General features: G+C 34.6%; 5 protein-coding genes across 5 annotated transcripts; 1 reads left to right on the forward strand and 4 right to left on the reverse strand.

Annotated features, from left to right (window-relative positions):
- Positions 1-805: 805 nt before the first annotated feature.
- On the reverse strand, positions 806-3,490 carry LOC21391879. Its single transcript, XM_010101555.2, has 3 exons — positions 3,428-3,490; positions 1,346-1,586; positions 806-1,171 (listed from the first exon to the last, which is right to left on the reverse strand). The coding sequence occupies exons 1-3, from the start codon at positions 3,488-3,490 to the stop codon at positions 852-854; spliced, it is 624 nt and encodes a 207-aa protein (XP_010099857.2). The 3' UTR covers positions 806-851.
- A 334-nt stretch (positions 3,491-3,824) lies between these two features.
- Positions 3,825-4,485, reverse strand: LOC21391880 (TPD1 protein homolog 1). The gene is made up of 2 exons (XM_010101556.2): positions 4,431-4,485; positions 3,825-4,141 (listed from the first exon to the last, which is right to left on the reverse strand). The coding sequence occupies exons 1-2, from the start codon at positions 4,483-4,485 to the stop codon at positions 3,825-3,827; spliced, it is 372 nt and encodes a 123-aa protein (XP_010099858.2).
- Positions 4,486-8,489: 4,004 nt separating this feature from the next.
- On the forward strand, positions 8,490-11,603 carry LOC21391881 (heparanase-like protein 3). The gene is made up of 9 exons (XM_010101557.2): positions 8,490-8,938; positions 9,427-9,463; positions 9,565-9,748; positions 9,864-10,012; positions 10,102-10,332; positions 10,486-10,675; positions 10,773-10,898; positions 11,023-11,122; positions 11,209-11,603. Exons 1-9 carry the CDS (start codon positions 8,714-8,716, stop codon positions 11,575-11,577), a joined length of 1,611 nt encoding a protein of 536 aa, XP_010099859.1. The 5' UTR covers positions 8,490-8,713; the 3' UTR covers positions 11,578-11,603.
- A 181-nt stretch (positions 11,604-11,784) lies between these two features.
- LOC21391882 (phosphopantothenoylcysteine decarboxylase subunit VHS3) lies at positions 11,785-13,294 on the reverse strand. The gene is made up of 3 exons (XM_010101558.2): positions 12,969-13,294; positions 12,400-12,458; positions 11,785-12,317 (listed from the first exon to the last, which is right to left on the reverse strand). Exons 1-3 carry the CDS (start codon positions 13,092-13,094, stop codon positions 11,954-11,956), a joined length of 549 nt encoding a protein of 182 aa, XP_010099860.1. The 5' UTR covers positions 13,095-13,294; the 3' UTR covers positions 11,785-11,953.
- A 2,306-nt stretch (positions 13,295-15,600) lies between these two features.
- LOC21391883 (topless-related protein 1) lies at positions 15,601-21,266 on the reverse strand. The gene is made up of 23 exons (XM_024167845.1): positions 21,154-21,266; positions 20,944-21,054; positions 20,700-20,858; positions 20,433-20,568; positions 20,211-20,340; positions 20,033-20,106; positions 19,796-19,931; positions 19,583-19,692; positions 19,420-19,489; positions 19,249-19,322; positions 19,031-19,126; positions 18,849-18,944; positions 18,628-18,755; positions 18,292-18,526; positions 18,042-18,206; positions 17,745-17,888; positions 17,535-17,645; positions 17,230-17,409; positions 16,981-17,109; positions 16,518-16,613; positions 16,221-16,409; positions 15,958-16,124; positions 15,601-15,828 (listed from the first exon to the last, which is right to left on the reverse strand). Exons 1-23 carry the CDS (start codon positions 21,204-21,206, stop codon positions 15,624-15,626), a joined length of 2,994 nt encoding a protein of 997 aa, XP_024023613.1. The 5' UTR covers positions 21,207-21,266; the 3' UTR covers positions 15,601-15,623.

Genomic DNA, 21,266 nt, shown 5'->3' on the forward strand with positions numbered 1-21,266 from the left:
TTAAGTTGATTTTATCCCCTCCCGAGGATTGAAAAACTCTAGTAGAGGTTTAATTAAGTAAAGTGCTCTCTACTTACCATCTCTAATGTGAATAATAATTTATAATGGTAGACATATCGGTTTTTCAAAACGACAAGACCGAAAAAGAGTATGCTGCTTTCAGGCATCATGTCGTAGTCATTTTTTTTTCCTCCTCAAATAGAGCCACCTAGGTTTCTTTTCTTTAAAAAATAAAGAATTTACTCTTAAAAGTGCATGAATTTAGATTTTTATTTTTTATTTTTGAAAAAAATATTTTTATTAGTGTAATTATTTAATTAAAAGATTATGAATTAAAAATAAAGAATAAAAATAATGATTCATACACTTTAAAAGTTATTTATCAAGATTTACTTTTTTTTCTTGAAGAACAAAAGCGGCCTGATATTTGAGAGACTCATCGTTTTCTGTCGTCAAAAGGATATGTCGTTCCGTAGCATAAAAGTAAACGACAGGAAAACTGGCAGATGAAGGTACGTGTCGTTTATTTGGATAATCGACAGAACTTTGAAAGAAAATAACATGTCGTTTAAACGAAAGTGCTGTTTTACGAATAAAAACAAAGACAGCAAGCTTTTCAAAATGAAAAACGACATGTCATTTGTACGTAACAAGAGCAACATTGAAGCGTCAAATAAAACGACAAGCATACTTTAACGCCATTGTATGCCGTAAACGACACCAAACTTTATATTGGAAAAATATCCTTTTTTTCTTACTCATATAGAGATGGTGAAAAAACCACAATTCAATTATTTTTTCCCTTCAAACACATTTCTTCCGAGACAAGATGAATATTATTCCAAATGAGATCAGCAACTAATCAGAGAGTCGACAGGCAAAAGCAGAAAGGGAGGATCCCAAGCGTAGGAGAATCTCACAGAATCAAATCCCTCCAACGAAGAACCGTTGATGAGGAGACACGTGTCCCCTTGCTTTGACTGCAGCAGCGTCGACGGATCAAGAGGCTCAGCCGTCTGAAATCCCTTGCAACTCAGTTCTATGGCCTTCTGAGCACACCCACAATTGTTAATCACCGTCACGTTCCACTCCGGTTTCTCCTTTATCTCTCTCCCGGTTCTCACCGTTCCTATGTTTATGTCGTCCAAACTGCAATTATTTCCACTTAATCCTGCCATATCCAATCAAATCCCATCCAAATAATCATGAACAAGAATAACTAAATGAATTTTTACATGTATAATTGAACAAAATTTAGCAGCCACAGCTAATTATGGTATTATTATATATGAATCACGAGTTATATATGTAGAGTATACATGTTGTGATGGAAAAATTGCCTTACCTTTGTTGATGAGACAACTCATAATCACAATTGCAATAAGAGATTTTACTGTGATGGCCATTTGTGTGTTGGGTTTTGGAATCTTCTTCTTTTTTTCTTTTTTCTTTTTTCTTTTTTTTGTGTGAGGGAATAAGGAATAATCCTTAGCGTTGGTGGAGAGTGGAGAGAAATGGGGTGAGGCGATCTTTCTTGTTTGTATTGAATATATTGATTGATATGAGAATGTGGAGACTTGGATTTTCTGTTTATATTTATGGTAGGTATCAATCACTTGTCCACATGAACTTTTTTTTTTTTTTTGTGATTATAATTACTTTACTACTTACTAGTCAATATTAGTTTCCTTTATAATTATGTAAATGCATAAAGTCAATTATGTACATTTCATTAATCTTGTAATTATTGAGTCGAACTGTAAACCACAAAACCCATGAAAAATTATTAGGGAGATTTTCTGGTACGATAATTAGTATGTCAAATTTTTATAATTGTTAAATCTGCGTATTTTTTAACTTTTACGTGTTTTTATGTACAAAAAAATTGATCTATCAGTATGTTAACGTACTAGAGAATGTCTCAAATTATAAACCTGAAGGATTATGTTAAATCTTTTTTTTTTTTTCCAGAAGTTACCTATAGGCTATAGACGTATGTACTCTAAAAAAATGCTGGGTAGTCATCACAAATTAATATTTGGCGAAAGAAGGAAAGAAAATTAATGAAATTGAAGGTGATCCAGAGTCAAATGTCATTTTTCATGGAATTAAAACGTTGTGAGTGGCACTATAAAAATAAATAAATAAATAACTAAATAAATCTGTGTAGCCTTGCAACTTCGTTTCATGCATGTTTTTTCTTTTCTTTTTTAAGAGAAATTTCTAAACAATCATCTTGGTACAAAGTTAATAACCCATTAAAATGACGGATGCACGTCTGAAGTCTAAAAACAAGAGAACACCTCGGCACACTAATAACGAGCATATATAAAATTCGGGGGGAGCATATGCCCCCTTTATTTTTTATATTTAAATTTTAGTATATGTTTTCTCAAAAAAATTTCATATATGCCCTCCTTATCAATAAAAATTTCAAATATATCCTCACAAAATTCAATCTCAAATTATTTTATTTCCTTATATTGTTCTTTTGATCTTTTCCTATTAAATCTTATATTTCTAAATGTACCTAATTGATTTTTCTCTAATTTATTCTTACGAAAATAATTTTTCTTTCAAATTGGTCCCTTCTAAAATATTTTTCGGTCTAATATAAGCTATATAAAAAATAACCCATTAAAATATTTTTCTCTCCAAATGTGTCCCTAATTAAGATTTTATTTTTCAAACAATCCTCTCAATTATGACTCTTTCACATGTACATTTTCTCTAATTTGCCCTTATTAAAGTAATATATATTTATTCAAATATGTCCTACATACTTAAAGATCTTTTTTCCCCCTTCTTGCACTCGCAGTTACTATTTTCTCATAAATATTATGTACCTCCTAAATAGTTTTTCTTATCTAATTTACTTGTTAAAATATTTATTACTCAAGTATGTTCAATAGTCTATACATATATACTACTCATCCAAAAATGTTTGGAGTTGATTTTATTAGCATTTTTTACGTTTTTAGTTTACGCCCCTCCTGAATCAAAATCCTAGCTCCGCCACTGTCATCGAGATAGACTTTCGAGCGCTGGATCCCCCACAAAGAGGGGATGTCTACACGACATAAAAAAAATTCTAGCCGGACCAAGACAACTTTATCAGGAGACATACAAACGGTCTTAAGCCGATCACCAAAAACTAAGAACAAACAGTATGACAAACGAGGGTCGGGTAGGGAGACCACCGCACTTATTACAAACACATAAATTACATAAGAAAAGCAGAAAAAACTTATGACCACCGCCTTTAGAAGCCTCCGGTGAAGGACAACCGGCCAATGGGCCGTCAAGGGAGATAGCCAGCCAAAAAATCTCAGCCACAAAAATGAAAAACTCGCCTAGAAACGAAGCTCATTCATTCGGCTTTTAAGCTCCAAATTGGTTTAGATCCACCCAAATAGAGTCACAACACCGTGTACACCACCACCATCAATGAGAAGCTCACGACGAGACGAGCCGGAGGGCCAAGTTTCATGGTCGGGAGCCCGACGACGCATCCGGAGGTGGCCCAGAACTCCGGCCGTCGTTCACTCTTTTTCCTCTGATCACTCCAATATTGGTATGAAAAGGTTAAGAATGTTATCTCTAATAAAGAAAAGCCAATTGCAGACTCAAAATCACTTATCGTTTCATGCATGTTGGACTTATGCTTCTTCATATATATTGGTGCAGGAGAAAAAAAGATTATAGTACCAAAATAGTACAATTCCATTATACAAAACTTAAAGCTCTTATTACCTTAAAAAAATAATTAAAAAAAAAGCTTAAAGCTCTTATTAATCGTGTCCAGAAAGACGCGAAATTTGGCTCTAAGAACAAGCAATTTGGGAGGATATTGGACGGAAAGGAAAGGAAGTATCCCAAGCATAAGTGAAGCTGATACTTCCGAAGGCATAGATGGGTTGACCATTGTTGACCAGGCAGTATTGACCATCATTGGATATGCTCAATATAGAAGGGTCAACTAGTTTGACCGTTTGATATCCGTTGCAGTCTAGATGTAGATCCAATTGAGTGCATGAACACTCGTTCTTGATCGTCACCGACCACTCCGGCTTATTTTCGACCAATTCTCCGGTCCGAGACCTAGCTATTTGAATGTCCTGTATGGCGCACTGGCAATTACCTGAACGCGACATGAAAAAACTGCATCACCATGTCAATATCCTTTCACTAATATTGCTGAAGTACAACATAATATTACTTATAACTTATAAAGTTTATGACAGGTTTGAATTGACGCTGGTTTGATCTCGTATTGTATTTAAAAAAAAAAAAAAAAAAAAAAAAAAACCCCGGAAATGTATATACGTATTGAAAAAGAAAATGAAAACCATTATAAGTTATTTGTTTTAATTGAGGTCATTAGAGAAAGAACAAGGAAATTTAAGTGTGCAAGTACTACTGTTATTTACCGCCAACCGCGAGAGTGATGAATACCAAAACAACGCATAGAAACTTCATGATCATGGCTGCAATCGACGAAACTAATATACCACAATTATTTGCTTAGTTTTTGGTCTTGGCTTTTTAGTGTATGAAATATTGGAAAGCAAACGCTTAATCGTGATTGCATGTTTTTGAAGGTCCTATCCAAGATTTATATGATTGATCTTGTTAATTAGGATGGCAATAACTGAATTTGTTTCTATAAAATAAGGGATAATATTCGTCGACGAGAAAAGGAATAAAATCGAAATGTTCTTTAATTTAGGGGGTAACATATCAGCACGTGATATTTTGCAACTCCTTCTGCAGAATATAGGGGGAAAATTAAGAATGAGGCTTGATTAATATATATTTTTCTAGATTTTTCTTTCCACATATATGCCAACAGAATATCACAATCAATATATTTCCTAAAATGGCAGGATATGTGGTAGAAAAATGTCAGATTATCTTATTCATAACTTGATAGGAAAAACTACTGACTGTACTATTAAGCTTAAAAGAGAAAATAATTAATCAGAGGAAATATTGTACCAAAGTTGACATATCTTATATTCTCTATCATTCTAATTAATCCCATGCTACATGATTCCATCTCTGTCCCCTTTTATTTTTATTTTTATTTTTATTTTTATTTTTTCAGGACATATCTTTTGTTTTATTTTTTCAGTCCTCTTTTTATTTTATTTATTTTTTAATTATTTTTCGAATTCAACAGGTACAATATTTATGTGCCTCTCATACTTATTGTTGAAAAATATATATAATATATTTTAGTCTAATTCGAACTATGACAAGGTGTTACAAATATTCAGCATCCAATACTTTAGCTCATTATCTTCTGCTTTCTATAGTTGCATGTTTAACTTAGTAGCAATTCCACATTAATCCACATTTACCTTAACAATCTTTGTAGGATAAATTTGATTTTTAGCAAGGTTAATTGGCATTTGATATGAAAAACTGGAGGAAGTTTGAAGTTTGAACCATATTTTTTACTCGAATGCTAGATTATTCCAAACTGGGAAGTGAAATCAAGATTCCCCGTATTATATATATATATTCGGTCCCTCTCTTGATAGAGAGATGCACTAGCATTACTTACTACCAAGCATGCATGCACCATTTAGTGGGGCATTATTAGGGCCCTTTAATTTCTCGCCGTCCGAATCCACACAAAGTTGGTTTCTTTTGGAATTTCCTTTTTTTTTTTTGGACTTGTCAAAATAAGGACCCAATAAATGGATTGAAATTCAGATAAGAGAAATGGTATAAAATAGGCCAATATGAAAAGCTTATGAAAGTATATAGGTCAATTTTTAGTTATAGAAATTAATAGGCCATAACTTGTCAAGTTATGGTTCATAACCAGATAAGTTATGGACAAACTTGTCAAGTTATGGTTCATAGCCAGACAAATTATAGACGAAAACAGTAATTTGGCCTATTTATTAACTTATGTAAATTATTAGCCTATTAATTTTAATTCATCTCAAGTCTTGGCCTATTTCTCCCTTCAGATAATTACCAAAGTTCAAATAATTCAATAAAAATAAAAATTGAAGACTCGTTCAAGTTTGCACAATATAAGACGAATTATTGCTATACTGGAAATAGTGGTCGTGTTTGAAATTGATCTTGTTTTTATTTTTTACGTTTTTCAAAAAAGAAAAAATAAAACGTTTCTAAAACGGCGTTTGGCGCAATAAAGATAAAAAACGGAAATGAAAATGATTTTTTGATTTAGTGTAAAATAAGAGAGGAATGAAAAATAACTTTTAGTTGTTTTTTATTTTTTGTTTTCGTTTTTTCTTCTTTCAAGTAGAGAGAAAGAGACAAAAACATTAATGAGTTTTTTTATATTGAAAACAATCTCTTAATAAAATTACTAAACGCATTTTCAAAAATAATTTCTGTCTGAGATTGAAAACGCTTTCATTTTTATTTTCATACAAAAAACAAAATGAACGCGCCCAATAGTTCGACTAGAAATGAGAACTTTCTGGAACAGTGAAACTGACTTTGACTATCAACAAGTCATACAAATGTATCATGTATTCACATAAACGTACTTTTTGGTTCGATCTGATCATATATATATATATATGTATACACATGTGCTATTATCATTTGCTCATAATAATTAAAAAAAAAAAAACTCTTTATTAAAATTAGTTAATCACCCTCCCTTGGTTGGAGCTCTACCAAATGCAAACTTTTAGAGAGTCTAAGACCCCGTTCACTTCGCTCATTCGAGTTTAGAATTCGAATTGAGATGTGACTTTATGTGAAAGTTTTTTACTGTAGCAAAAAAGTTAGATGTGATCGTTTGTGAGAGTTTTTTACTGTAGAAAAACTTAAATTCTAAACTCGAATCAGCGAAGTGAACGGGGCATAAAATAGCAACTTGTGTTACTGCTTCTTAAAAGAAAAGAGAAGAAAAAAACAAAAAAAACAATACTGATTGTTGTTGTACCAATTTAAAATAATAATGATTCGCATGTTTATTTTATTAATTTGAATTACAGTTTAAACCTTTTTGTTATAACGTTTTATCTTATAGAACTTCTATTCAAATCTATAATTACCAAACGGACCAGTACTCTATGAATGATTATTATAGTTTATAACTTGATGTTTTTTTTTTTTTTTTTTTTTTTTTTTTTTTTTTGTTTTTGGGGGGTTTTGGAACAAAGTGCTTAATTTCGTCATTATAAGTGGTCCCCCTTGCTCTTTTATAAATTAATTATTGTAATTGCCAGAACGTTTCCTCTTAGCCAAACATTACACGCTAATCTCAATCTGTATCTATCTAATCTAATAAACAAAAGGGCATATAGACCAATATGATTCTTACACATTTTGAAGAACAAAACTGGCCTAGTTAGTTATAGCAAAAGATTCCATATTGCGGAACTGGTAACTACCTTCCTCAAGAAAATTCTTCGCAAAAGCTATAAAATAGTATAGTTAGACCTTCCTCGGTTACACTGATTTCAAGAAGAAAACTAGTAATTTATTTACTTATTCGGGTCCGTTCAGTTCGCTAATTTGAGTTTTTAATTTGAGCTGAGATATGATGTTGTGTGAGAGCTTTTTACTGTAATAAAAAAGTTATATGTGACTGTTTCTGAGAGCTTTTTACTATAGTAAAACTCAAATTTTAAACTCAAATCAGCGAAATGAACGGGACCCAGTCTCTTGCGTTATAAACCTAGCTAAATTTCTAGCGTTTGGTGAGCTAATTAACTGCATAAAAGAAATGGGTTAGTGTTCTACTGTTCTAAATAGGTTGGTACTTAATAATCAACTTTGAAAAATCATATAGCAAATTTAACTCCCTGCTAATTATTGATGCCTAGGCTTTATAATAACTAATAATTCAAGAGACGACAAAGATGGGAGAAGCAAAGAAGTCTTCTTTCTGCTCAGCATTATGTAATGTGGATTTTGATGCAAATGGCATTGAGGAATATATCAATGCAGCATTTCAATAGCTAAAATTCGACAGAGTTGGTGGGGTTGGTGATTTTTTTTTATTATTATTTTATACACACACTGATTTAATTTTCGTCTTTTAAATGACCGGTTTAGTCCAGTTCTATATTATAATAAGTAAAGATATAAATATAACATGACATTTATTTTTATAACTATAATTTTAAATAGTCATTTTTTCTGTTACATAGTATTTACAAAGTTATAATTACATAAAGATCATGAATAGCTGCATATATGAAATAAGTCCTCAGGTACAACCTTCAATTCCACCCTTCTTTTTAGGACTTCCAATAATTTTTCAAATAGCTATAATTCGACAAACGAGTTGGGATTTTTTTTTTCCTTTTTTAAGTTTTTTTTTTTTTCTCTCTCTTTTATTTTTTATTTTTTAATAAAGCAAGAGAACCCTCAGTTGACTATTCCAAATCCTTTACTTCTTAAGCAAATGGAGTCTGGACGTTACTAATCGTTGACTGCCCCGACTAACGCTTCATAGATGCTAAAGTAAAGACCAATCAAAAAAAAAGAAAAAAAAAAAAAGAGCAAGATTGTCTACTTCACAGAAATGTTCTTCGGATATTTAAACATGCAAATGGAGTGCAATATTCATTAGGAATTCAGATTTCCAGTTTACGGATTCTCTCTTTTTCACACTCGTACAAACACAAAACATGTTAGTTAGTTGTTCTTGATCCTTTCTAAACCAACAAGGTTCTAAGCCCTGGATAGACGTTATCTATTCTATGAGATGTCTCTGCTAGTTTTCATAGTTTTGTGCTTGGGGATATACCATTGGACTCACAGTTCAAGCTCAGTAGCTTCGAAGACGCAGCGGGGTACCGTTTTTGTCAACGGAACAGCTCCGATCGGACGAATAGACGACGACTTTGTCTGCGCCACTATTGATTGGTGGCCTCCTGATAAATGTGACTTTGGAACTTGTAGCTGGGGCACAGCTTCTCTTCTCAATCTAGTGAGCCGCCTTTTTTTTTTTCTTCTTCTTTTGAATACAGTACTTGGTATCTTTTCTGGTTTTAATGTTTCAGAAATGTTTAATTCTACTCAGTTTGTCAATTTATACTATTTTATATGAGAAACAAAGGAAGAGCCAAAAAAAACTTTTCGGGTGGGGTACTCTAAAAGGAAATTAGAGATGATATTTTCTTAAATGGAGATATAATTATATATTTCAGTTATTCAATGTGGGCACAAATATAATTTTTCTTATGAAATGAGGGGACAACAACATATTTGAATTATTCAAGAGGGCCGCGTTATATTCTCCTTTTGTAAAATAGCGGCATAAGTAAAATTTCTCAACTAACATAAAGATTCTGTCATAAGCTCATTCTTTTATCCTCGTAATAATTTCTATTTGTTTTCTAACTTTTTCCTTTCATAAGATTGATTCTTCTTCTACTGAAACGTATATCTCTTGCTTTTTTTTCCTTTTGTTGATAGGACCTTAACGATCCTATACTTGTAAATGCAATACGAGGTAAACGACGTTTCTACTCGCATACAAAAGCCGAAACAGCATGTTTCTTCCGACCCAAGTAAGAACTCACAGAGTTTTTGAATCTTTTGATCGTATTGCAGCATTTTCATCCCTGAAAATTAGGCTTGGGGGCACTTTGCAAGACAAAGTCATATACGAGACACAAGACAATAAACAGCCTTGTACCCCGTTTGTCAAAAAAGACTCGGATTTGCTTGGCTTCTCTCAAGGCTGCTTACCTATGTCTCGGTGGGACGAACTAAACACTTTCTTCAACAGAACTGGGTAACCGTAACAATGGCCTTTTTTACTTTGCATTGCCTCTTTATTGTTCTTCTTCTCCTCTTTTAACATTTCACAATACAATCTATATAACTATATATATACTTCTTAAATGCAGGGCTGTTGTTGTTTTTGGTCTAAATGCGCTAAGGGGCAGGACAATAGATTCCCAAGGTTCTGCCACCGGAGCTTGGAATTCCAGTAACGCTGAATCTCTTATGAGGTATACGGTCAACAAGGGATATAAAATTCATGGTTGGGAACTTGGTAAGAACTTTGAACATTAAGGCTCATATAAGAAACTTGCAGCTTGGATTTAAAGCTTGTGTAACTAAGTCGCAATTTCTGCTTATCAGGGAATGAACTGAGCGGGCGCGGAATTGGAGCAGGAGTTGCGCCAGACCAATATGCATCTGACATTAACCATCTGCAAAACATTGTCCAAAAAATCTATGAAGGTTTTGAAGTCAAGCCATTGGTTCTTGCACCAGGAGGGTTCTTTGACCCCACTTGGTTCACAGAGTTCTTAGACAAAACGCCAAAGTCTCTTCAAGTAGTTACCCACCACGTTTACAACCTTGGTCCAGGTAAACTGAAAAATCTGACTTCGAAAAGGTTACCAGATAATTTGTCCGTTCTCTAATCTGTCTTCTGGCAGTCCTATCTCAGTTTCAAGTATACAGTCTCAATAGAAGCAGCTGCAAAATGACATATCTTCCTTTCTATTTTGTCATACTTAGGCAGTGATGAGCATCTCATTGACAAGATCCTAAACCCGTCTGTTCTCAGCAGCGAGTCGGGGACTTTCGGTAGCCTACAAAGTATTCTTAAGCATTCAGGGACGTCAGCAGTTGCTTGGGTTGGCGAAGCAGGAGGGGCTTATAACAGTGGCCGCAATCTCGTCACCAATGCCTTTGTGTTCAGTTTCTGGTAAAGCTAATAGCAGACTGCAGATTTGTTATTTTTCCCCTTCTTCACATTCCGACTATTAGATTTTGAAGACCATGTTTGCTGCCCCATCAAACAGGTACTTGGATCAGCTGGGTATGGCAGCATCTTATGATACCAAAACATACTGCAGACAAACATTAATTGGCGGAAATTATGGTCTTCTCAATACTAACACTTTTGTCCCAAATCCAGATTATTACAGGTTACTCCTGAATTACCCTTTCCTTCTTTTTCAGAGCCACAACAATACCGAGAAACAAATAAAAAGAACAGGGAAAAACATATTTAAGTATACGTAAATATGCCGAGTTGTTTTTGCCTTACAGTGCTCTTCTTTGGCATCGATTAATGGGAAACAATGTCATCTCAACAAACTTTTCTGGGACGACGAAAATGCGCGCTTATGCTCACTGTTCCAAGAAAACTGTAAGCGAAAATCTAGTGCTAATTTTAACATCCAGATTTTTCGTGAGGTACATAGAGAACTCATAAGCATCCATTTGATCTTGCAGCGAGGAATCACATTGCTCCTGATCAACCTAGAGAAAGACACTACAGTTAATGTCCGAGTTTCAACTGAGACTGATGCAAGCTCCAAGACTTTGAATACGGAACATCGAAGAACAACACCGTCTACAATGTCTCAAGGATCGATATCTAGCGAAAATATAACAAGAGAAGAATACCACCTAACGGCTAAAAATGGGAATTTAGAGAGCCAAAATGTGCATCTAAATGGCAAAATATTAAATGTAGATTCATCTGGAGTCATACCACCCTTGGACCCAATAAATAAAAGTGTGTCCGAACCGATAACTGTGGCTCCTTTCTCTATTGTATTTGCTCTCATCCTCAACATTGATGTCCCAGCCTGTTTATAAATTATTGAGAGAAAAAAAATAAAAATTGTACCAAATATTGCTTCTATGTATGCTCCCATAAAGTCTGAAATCATGGTGACGTTTGGTTCATGGATTAAAACCATGTGATTCATTTTCGATTTACGTATATTTTTTGTGAGAGAAAATACTGTAGCGAATCACGAACTATGATTCAAATCAGGGAACGAATCTAAATAACAAACATAGTAACTAAACAAGGCTTTATAATTAAGAAACTATCAAAGGTACAAATACAGCAAGCAATTCTACCCTATATACGGAAAAGTAACATGAATCCAACCGTATTTCCGTACAAATTTGAGATTTCCTACAACATAAAGTAGCCATTTGGAAAAGAAATGGGAGAGAAAAGCAATCATTTCCTCTTCTTAGCAGGTGGCTGAGGTATCTCTTCCTCATCTTCGTCCTCCTCCTCCTCCTCTTCTTCCTCTTCTTCCCCTTCATCATCATCACCGTCCTCGTCATCCTCATCCTTGTCCTTTTCATCCTCACTTCCACCATCACCATTCGCCCTGGGCTCATCTTCTGAATCTCCTTCCTCCTCTTCACCCTCTTCTCCATAAGCATCATCGTCATCATCATCATCACCACCTTCCTCATCATCATCATCATCCTGATCATCGGCGTCTTTATCCTCTCCGTCACCATTCTCAGTTTCGCTGCCATCTTTGTTCTCAGGACCAGGTTTCTCCACTGCAAAAAGCTCAGAAATGGGAAACCTGCGACAGTACAATTGCTTTCATCCTACTACTGATGAATTTCAAGAGGAAATAAAGAAAGCACAAAGATCAAGCCACTAACCCTCCGAAGTCGTTGGGTTCTTTGAGAAACACGTCAACTGTATTACACAGAGATCCGATCTGAAAAAACAATTGTGAATATGCAATAAATAAAACACACACACTCACACACACACACACACACACACACACACACACATACGCACATCAGTTGTGCTAAGAAGAAAACCATCTAATGGAATATAAGTTCAGAGTTCAGAGAAACAAAACGCATAAATTACACAAAAATACAACGAATGAAGAAATTCTAAATGTAAACAAGGTCATTTTGCTAATTTGAGTTTCTCATATTGTCATTTTTGGCAAACTTCTTTGAAAAAAAGGTGAATAAAAACAAAAATAAGGGAAAAGAATGAGAAAGCTTAGAATCACCAAAAAACATAGAGGCACAAGAAACTGAGACAATATTAGGTCGGAAACCCTAATATCCAAAGTAAAGGACAGAGCTTTGTTGCTAGGCAAATAAAAATCTAAAAATTCAGACCCAAAGGTAAACGGCCAAATTCGCATCCAGGAAAGAGTAAAATTCATGAGAAATTTACAAAATTAGAGAAAATTCAGACATTCTACCAGGAAGAGTGACAAAGCAATAGACTTGGAAGCTGCAATGGCTGCCTCAGCCACCAATGCCTCCATCGCAGAGGAGAGAGAACCATCCAAAACGGCGACGTTTGAGCAAATTCTGTTGACCTCCATTTCCAGGGAGAATTAGAGAGAGGAAAACTCGAATTCGGAGAAAAGACCAAGAAAGAGTTTTGTTGAGAATGAGAATCGAAGAGCCAAAGGTAGAGGCAGAGGCAGATTTAGGGTTTTAGGTAGGGTTTTACAAGATATGGGAAATTGAACACCGTTTTAGAAGTATGTAGAAGTAGATGAAAAGACTTTGCCAGGTGAAAGTCTTTTTTTAAAAACTTTTTTTAAAGTATTTTTTTTGCATGAAATTTTAATAATAACACAAAATGGAAACCAAACTCCATGCGATCCCTACCCCACACCCACCCTTGTATCACGGGACTAAACGGTTTCAGGATCCGTTTAATTCGCTAATTTGAATTAAAATGTAACTTTATATGAAAATTTTATATTATAATAAAAAAATTAAATATAATTATTTTTAAAAAAAATTTATTATATTAAAAATTAAATTTTAAACTCAAATTGGTGAAATAAATTAGGTCTTAGAGTATTCTAAACGAACTCTCTAAATTTTAGTTAAGTTCTAACTAAAATAGCATTCTCAATAGCTCTCTAAATGCAAATGGTTAAAAAGTTATTTTAGCTAATAACTTTTTAGTGAGCCACTCTAACCATATTCTTTATTTTAATTAATTATAGATTATTTTAATATTTATTGAGTTTAAAAATATAGATAACTTTATTGAATTTTAAAAGAACATTTGCGTTTATTATAGTTTGAAATAATAAATAATACAAAAAATTAAATAGTTAGTCACTTTTTGCTAACTATATTTAACTAGTGTGAAATGGATTCTCTAAAATAGCTAAACATTAGTTAGAGTGGAGAAAAGCTAAATTCTAACTAAATCATTAACCATTTTAATTAAAAATATGAAATAATTAGTATAATTGGAGTTGTTCTTAAGCAAATCGTTTGAATGAATTTTGTTCTTTTTCTTTTTTCTTTTTTTTTACTACATTGGGACAGTAGCATAAAAATAAAAACAAAATATGAATGAAACGACACCATATTATTAAGAATTATTTTCATAAATAACCCCTAAAATACGTACTTTGTTCAAAATGCCTCATGACTTTGTAAAATAAGTCAAAACACCCATTATATATAGAAAACGTATCGAATAACTCCTCTGTCTTGTTTCGTGTATTAAATGGACGGAAATTGATTATGTGACATTAAAAAATAAAATAATGGAGGGTATTTAAGTAAAATTGTGTAAGTCTGTTAGGGCTTTGTCTTTTATTCTGTCCGAGTACCCCTTCATTTTCCCCCTAAAAAAGAAAAAAAAAAAAAAAAAAAAAATCCCGCAAATACCACTTCCTAGGGTTCCTCCTCTTTCCCCCAAATTTCCCTACTGATTTGAACTTGAAAGTTGCTTGATTGGATTTTCTTCTCGTTTCACGAATAGTGGCAAGCTCCTCTAATTTGAATCGTTTTGGAGTTCCCAATTATGGTAAGTCTTAATTTTACGTTATTTTTTTTTCTTGAGAAGCAATTGAGCAGCATCACCATAGTTATGCATTTGAGTGCGATTAGATGCAACAACAACAATGAGATTGTGGCTCCTTTGAGAAAATTGGAAGATATTGAAAAAAAAAAGTCTTTTAAAAAAAAAAAAAAAAAGAGCATGACATAGGACTTGTTGGAATGAGCTATGGTACTATAACACTTTTTTGTGTTGCTTATATTCATACTTTTATATACTGAATTATCTACTATAACTCCAGAATGACTATAAAAAATTTGTTACATAAATTCGAATTACAAAATAGGATATGCAGAATCATTATCTGAAGGCAGATAATGAAAACCTTAATTGGCAAAAGAGAGAATTGAGTAGCTTCACTTTGATATTTTATATTGTGGGTTTTTAAATTTTATATTGTGGGTTTTTTAAATTTAAATCTCTTTGATGTTTTATATTGTGGGTTTTTTAAATTTAAATCTCTTTGATATTTTATATTGTGGGTTTTTTAAATTTAAATCTCTAACCCATACCACTTTTTTAGAGTTTCAGATTGTAAAAATAACCAGTATAACCTATAAACAATCTCAATCTCATTTTTCGATTCAAGAAAGATAGTAGAATTAGAGAGAAGACAAAGAAATTATGGATAAAAAATTTGATCAGAGTATTTGTACTATAATACATTATAAATTATATCTTAAAATGTTAAATTTAAGTAAAGTAATTGAATTCTTATATCTTTGTTGTTGAAATATTTTTCTCATATTTAATTGATGTGGGATTTTTCGTTGTTGGTATTTTAACATAAGAGGTGTTCCAATAGAAAGTAGCTTAAAAAACTAACGGAGTTTTTACCAAAGCAACAAAACATGGAGCAAACATACAAAAAAAAAAAAAAAAAAAAAAAAAACCCTAAGGAAATTCAAATTGGTCTTGCATTGTTATAGAAAACATAAAATCAAACTTATATTTGCAGATGTAGTCTACAAAGTAACAGGACATGACATAAATAAATAAATATATATACATATAGTATATTCTCAGCAAGTCCATCACATCAGCATTGGTGTTGATCAGAACCAGAAGCAGCAACTGGAGTTGGCAAACCATTCTCAGCTGATGGAGGAGGTGGTAGAGGCAACCCCCATTTGCCTTCTGCCTCCGGCGGCTCCAACACGACAACTCCACCGTCGGTTAGCCCCACCGCAAACTGGTTCGGTTCATGTGGATGCGCTGCCACAACTTGTGGGAACACCATGCCACTGTCATCGCCAAAAGAAATGTTGGTAAATGAGATGATTTATGTTTTACTTATTACATCGAAATAAACTTGCAAAAGACTTGAGATGAGAATTGAGAAAGCTGTGAATTTAATGTGGCTCTTGTCTTACCTGACATTGGTTGGAAGATAAGCAGTGGGGTTAATTTGGCATCGTTCTTGGAGATTTGCAGCGCCAAATATGCTGATGACTCCATCGAGAAAGCCCGTATAGACTAACTGGCTGTCGCATGAGAATGTCGCGTGGGAGATCGGCGACGAAGATTCCCCTGCCACCCACTGAAAGCAAGCAAGAAATAGGACAATGTTTTAAAATATTTCAATACCAATCTCAATGATGTATTAAAGAAGAATTTGGTTTTCTTTTTTTGGTACCTGCTTTATGCATTTGAGCTCTGCAACTTCATATATGGAAAGCTGAGTCTCGTGGACGACGAGGAAGTGTGTCTGGTCCTGGTGAAACTGAACCTGTGTGTCTGACAATACTGCCGCCGATCGCCCTGATGGAATCTGCAAGGAAGTGCTCTTTTGCTTTTCCCAACTCTCGGAGTTCCATGACACAATCTGGTGGGGGGAAAAAGGAAAGGAAACACCAAAAATCATGTCTCCGGATTTGAAAGTATAACAGTGTCTATTCTAACTAGGCATTCTAGGGAGAATGATATGGCGAACCTGAGCATCTGCTCCAGAAGAAACAAGTGTGTTCAGAAGAAAAGAGAAGGCAAGACCAGTGACTCTTTTGGAGTGACCCTTGAGCTTCTTCTTAACCTGACAAGAGGAAAGAAAATAACCATATTTTCTTTTGAATAAACAGTTTGTCAGTTATTCAGCCTCTATGCTAGAGCAAGTGTTGGGGTGTGTGGAGCTTAATTATTGCCTGTCAGAGTATATTGAGGTACTTGCACATGTATTTTGGTTGCCTTAATTAGACTTATATTAATGAGGGCTAGTTTTGGGAATGAGACAATGAGTAAGAGAAGTGTGAGCCGTGTGATTCCCAAATATTCTTCTTCATCATCAAAATGAAAAGCTGCAGCGGGGTGAATCATTATAAATTTTGTGCATGTGCTTACTCGCTCGCCTTTCTTTTATATCATTATTCTTATAAGTTAAATCTGTAACTGGAAGAGCATACCTCATCTACGCGGACGTTGTAGATGTTAATGGTGGAATCATCCATGCCAACAGCAATTATGTTGTTGTCTTTAGGGTGAAATGCAAGAAATGTCGCCACAGGTGGTGGACACATGAAAGTCGTCATAGTCTAAAGGAAAACTGACATCAGTAAATCATAAGCACCAAAACCAACAATCTTTTCAGTAGCAATTTCTTTCATGATGAAAAAGAAAAAACTATTGTCCACTCAAAATTTCCAAAATGTTACCTTGAAGGACATCATGTTGAACAAAGATATCTTGCCTCCGGAAGATGACATGACATAAGAATCATTCTTGGACAAAGCAAAGCAGGGAACAGCATCTTCTGGTCTAGAATTGGTTAAATCATTGGTCATTAACATGCCTGATGTTGGCTGTACTAACTGAGGAGCAGCCTTGGTTGTTGCCTGAACCATGAGAAATTTGTGTCACCATAATTTTAGACTAATAAGACTACAGTATTTGGAGCAAAACCTGTGACAAAAACTGATCAATTTGAACTGTTAAGAGAAGATTAATGTAACCGCATTACCTTGGTGCTCAAATTTTGGTCGGTTCGCAACCACTTCCACAGTAGATGGATAGCATTTGATGCCAATGCCAAAATGGAAGTACCCGAATTTGTGTAAATCAACCTTGAGATCTGCCATAGTAACAGGAGGAGCAATTAAAAGAAGCTAATTTTCTTCGAAGCAATATTGCAGTAGAGGCCGACATGGCGTGATTACCATTAGAAGCCTACCTTGTCTATGTTTACTGTAGGTGAGAGTCTTAATGACCGGAGCTGAGCAGCCTTACTGATCTCAGTAAGCCTCCAGAGTCTTGGTGCATTGGATTCTTCAGTTGATCTCGTTTTCGCATCATCCAAGTTTCTTGTGCCGCCATTCTAGCGAGCAATATATTCACTTTGTTAGTGTCAAAAATGTGTTCTAAAGTGTCTGATTGTAATTGGACTAATGAATAAAAATGTACATGCAACGCCACAACAACATGTAAAGAAAACCATGAGTTAAGAAGAGATTGTGTCATAAGAACATACCATTGTTAGAGTCTCGGATGCAACTCTTGAGGCTACGAGAGAATGACTGTCATATGTGCGCAGCAAACGAACACCATCTGCTGTTGCCAAAATCTTTATTCTGTTCTCGTTTGCAGAAACAGCCAATAGTGTGCCATCCTTGTTGAAGCGGATTCGGGGACATGCCTTAGAAATGGAAAATATATATAATACATTAGTAATGCCAACAGAGAAATGTTTATGACATAAATTCATACTATAGTGAACTTACTGGTAGATCTCCTTCAGCATTAATAGTTGTAAATAAATTGACATTATCCATGTCCCAAACTTTGATTGAATAGTCATCACCAACAGCTAAGAACCGGTTTCTGGTTGTGTCAAATTGGACAACACTTGAAGAATGCTTATGAAATCCTTGGTAGGCTCTCTTTACTGAACCTTCATTTTCATTCCACTCAACAACATGTGATTCCCCATCTTTACTTGTCCCACATGAGAAAAGCCTACAAAAGGGTGTTTAATATAAGCATCAATTTTTGAAAGAATGTACATGCATAGTCACAAAACCATTAGAATACTAAACCAACTCGTTCATTAAATCAACCTTTTCCCATCTGCACTATAAGCCATTGTTGTGCACGATCGACCGGGAGCTTCATAATCAACCCTTGATCCAGCCAGGTCATATAACCATGCTTTTATTTTTCCATCTATTGATGTTGAGAATACAAACTGAGGCATAAAATTGTAAATCATCATGAGAAGGAACAGAATTTTGGGACAAATCCAAGGCAACAAAAAGAAAAAATAAAGAGAAGTCCTTACATGGACATTTTCCTTGTTGTGAGGACACACTGAATAAACAGGAGCTGCATGACCTTCAAAAGCATACAACTTTGCACCAGTAGCCACATCCCACACCTAAATATTTATAGAATTTCATGTTATATAAATATCTTTTTACAATAACTACAACAATATGTGTAATCAGTTTTTCGCTAACCAACCTTGATGGTCGTGTCATCACCACAAGTTATAGCGCAGAGTTGCTTGTTGGGGTTACAGAAGGCAAGATCATTTACACTCCCAACATGAGCATCAATCTAGAAATATTAGAATAAGAACTATTATAAAAATAAAAATAAATAATAAAAAAAAAGGAGAGAGAGAGATAAAGAAGAAAGCTTTCATACACTTTACAAGAGAAGATAAGCATCGAGCTTACCTCCAAATGCTGCCTAATGTCGTTTCCACCATGATAACGGTATAGCTGCATCATGTGTTTGGAATACGCAACTCCTGCAAAAATGAAAAGAAAAGGTACATATAGTTTAGCGGGAGATGACATCATGACTACGCTAGCAAAAATTGTCATCCTTATTATCTTCAAGCTCACCACATATATTGCCATCTGGGGTCCACAAAATTCGCTTGACCGACACCGATGGATCTTTAACCAAAGCTGCCTGAAATTCATTTGCAACAGTCAATAATTATGATGGTTCTGATGATATAAACTTTGATCTTACTTTTCTGAATTGTTTGAAAAGAGAATGTACCTTTGATAAAATTGAACTTGTTCCAATATCCCAAACCTGAAAACTTCTTGAGACCAACTTCTCCCTTGAACTGGCTTCCCACAAACTTATGTCTCCCACATTAGTCCCAACTGGAGAAAATAATACAAAATCAGCTCATAACTTATATCTAACCACATCGAATATGTTACTATATTCCAATTCTAGTTCAAGATGAGCTCACAGAAAAACTACCTAGAAGTAGGGTCTGTTGAATGGGATGAAAGTCCATGCTTGTGGGAACCGAACCCTGATTTAGCGTTCTTGCAACGGTCTTAGGAAATTCGTCTATGATGCCACTTTGAACTGCATTACTTCCTGGCAACATAATCTATACAAAAAGAAAGAATGCATAAACAAAATAATGCCTTGTTGAAAAACCAGATTATTATTTCATTCATTTATCTATTTATTTTTGGTTTGAGACCTTACCCTGTCTGAAGCTCCAGAGAATGTCATTTTATATGTGCCATCAGAAGATTCCCCAGGACCCTTTGGGATTGCAGCTATAGCAGACAACAATATTTCAAAATTAGAGAACATTTTTTTTTTCTTTTTTCATACTAGAATTTCCACAGAAGAATTATGGTGAAGTATACGGTGTAACTACCTGGATTTCCTAGAAAACCAAAACCGCTACCATTAGCAGCTGCGGAAACAGCTGGATGACTTGCAGTTGAGGGAATTGACATCCATATGGATAGAGGAGTTTGCACTGGTGGTGTTAATGATTGGAAGGGCTGATAGAAAGAAATGAAAATGATTAAATAGTAAAGCACTTTCAAAAGACCCCATTCGAACTGATTGGAAGAAGACTGTCAGCTTTCAGTACCGAGCACATCAATTGATTGTTTCCATTTAATCGAGCAAAAGAATCGTTGGAATTTCTGCAACTGTGGTCAAGAAATAGAGTTCTTATATCCGGATTCTGTCTCGGATTCGGACAAAGCGAATGCTGCCAATTTAAGCTGCCAAGAAAAATCAATTCATATGTCAAAAGCCTATTAACAATGAGAGGAAAGACAACACTAGGGTGAAAAATCACATAGAGATCATAAATTCAGACTCATAATTCGCATAGCAAACAACTATTTCTTACCTCTGGTTGATGAGCATCCGTAGCCTTGAATTCTTTACTGTCGGAAACTGCAATTTCTCGCGGAAAAGAGGATTGGCCTCGATAAGCTTCTTGAGTTCAACCAACATAATTGCCCTTGCAGTCTTGGTATCTCTATAGCCAACCAGTTGTTCATTTTCTCTGCATAATAAACCAGATAAGCTTCAACTTTTCAAATGCGGCCACATTATTCCATTATCATCAACAACTCTTGCAGAACATGTACCTAAAGTTGTCCAGTGTGAGAAGTTGAGTCATTTCCTTGAACAAGTCATTAAAAGTGGAGAAAACTTTCAAATCCTTATTAAGGATGGCCACTGCCTTGGCCCTATCAAGCCTGATTATAATAATAAATAACAATAAGAAACGTTGTAAGACAAAGATATATATTGAAAAATATAAGTACCGTTTAAGAGTTTAAGAATGGTGGTGTTACTTATCCAAGGCCTCGAGGTACTTTTGCTTCCGAATTTCGAAGAAGATCTTCATCGAATATCGGTTGTCGTCCACTCTGGTGAAGCCGGAGAGATACCTCTCGACCTCATCCCA

The sequence above is a fragment of the Morus notabilis genome, unplaced genomic scaffold (genome assembly GCF_000414095.1).
Source record: "Morus notabilis unplaced genomic scaffold, ASM41409v2 Scaffold1028, whole genome shotgun sequence".
Lineage (NCBI taxonomy): Eukaryota > Viridiplantae > Streptophyta > Magnoliopsida > Rosales > Moraceae > Morus > Morus notabilis.

Bases quoted from the DNA above. Each gene is read 5' to 3' on its own strand.
- LOC21391881 (XM_010101557.2), top strand. From the start codon at position 8,714: ATGTCTCTGCTAGTTTTCATAGTTTTGTGCTTGGGGATATACCATTGG. The intron at 10,013-10,101 runs GTAAGAACTTTG...TCTGCTTATCAG, and splicing joins AATTCATGGTTGGGAACTTG to GGAATGAACTGAGCGGGCGC. The intron at 10,676-10,772 runs GTAAAGCTAATA...CCCATCAAACAG, and splicing joins GCCTTTGTGTTCAGTTTCTG to GTACTTGGATCAGCTGGGTA.
- LOC21391879 (XM_010101555.2), bottom strand. From the start codon at position 3,490: ATGAAACTTGGCCCTCCGGCTCGTCTCGTCGTGAGCTTCTCATTGATG. The intron at 1,587-3,427 runs GTGTTGTGACTC...AAATATAAACAG, and splicing joins TGATGGTGGTGGTGTACACG to AAAATCCAAGTCTCCACATT. The intron at 1,172-1,345 runs GTAAGGCAATTT...TGGATATGGCAG, and splicing joins GAGTTGTCTCATCAACAAAG to GATTAAGTGGAAATAATTGC.
- LOC21391882 (XM_010101558.2), bottom strand. From the start codon at position 13,094: ATGGAGGTCAACAGAATTTGCTCAAACGTCGCCGTTTTGGATGGTTCT. The intron at 12,459-12,968 runs GTAGAATGTCTG...TTGTTTTTTCAG, and splicing joins TTGCTTTGTCACTCTTCCTG to ATCGGATCTCTGTGTAATAC. The intron at 12,318-12,399 runs GTTAGTGGCTTG...GTACTGTCGCAG, and splicing joins GAACCCAACGACTTCGGAGG to GTTTCCCATTTCTGAGCTTT.
- LOC21391880 (XM_010101556.2), bottom strand. From the start codon at position 4,485: ATGATCATGAAGTTTCTATGCGTTGTTTTGGTATTCATCACTCTCGCG. The intron at 4,142-4,430 runs GTAAATAACAGT...TGTCGCGTTCAG, and splicing joins CATCACTCTCGCGGTTGGCG to GTAATTGCCAGTGCGCCATA.
- LOC21391883 (XM_024167845.1), bottom strand. From the start codon at position 21,206: ATGAAGATCTTCTTCGAAATTCGGAAGCAAAAGTACCTCGAGGCCTTG. The intron at 20,341-20,432 runs GTACTGAAAGCT...TCTTTCTATCAG, and splicing joins ACAATCAATTGATGTGCTCG to CCCTTCCAATCATTAACACC. The intron at 17,110-17,229 runs GTAACATTTTGG...GTTTTCCTTTAG, and splicing joins TCAACATGATGTCCTTCAAG to ACTATGACGACTTTCATGTG.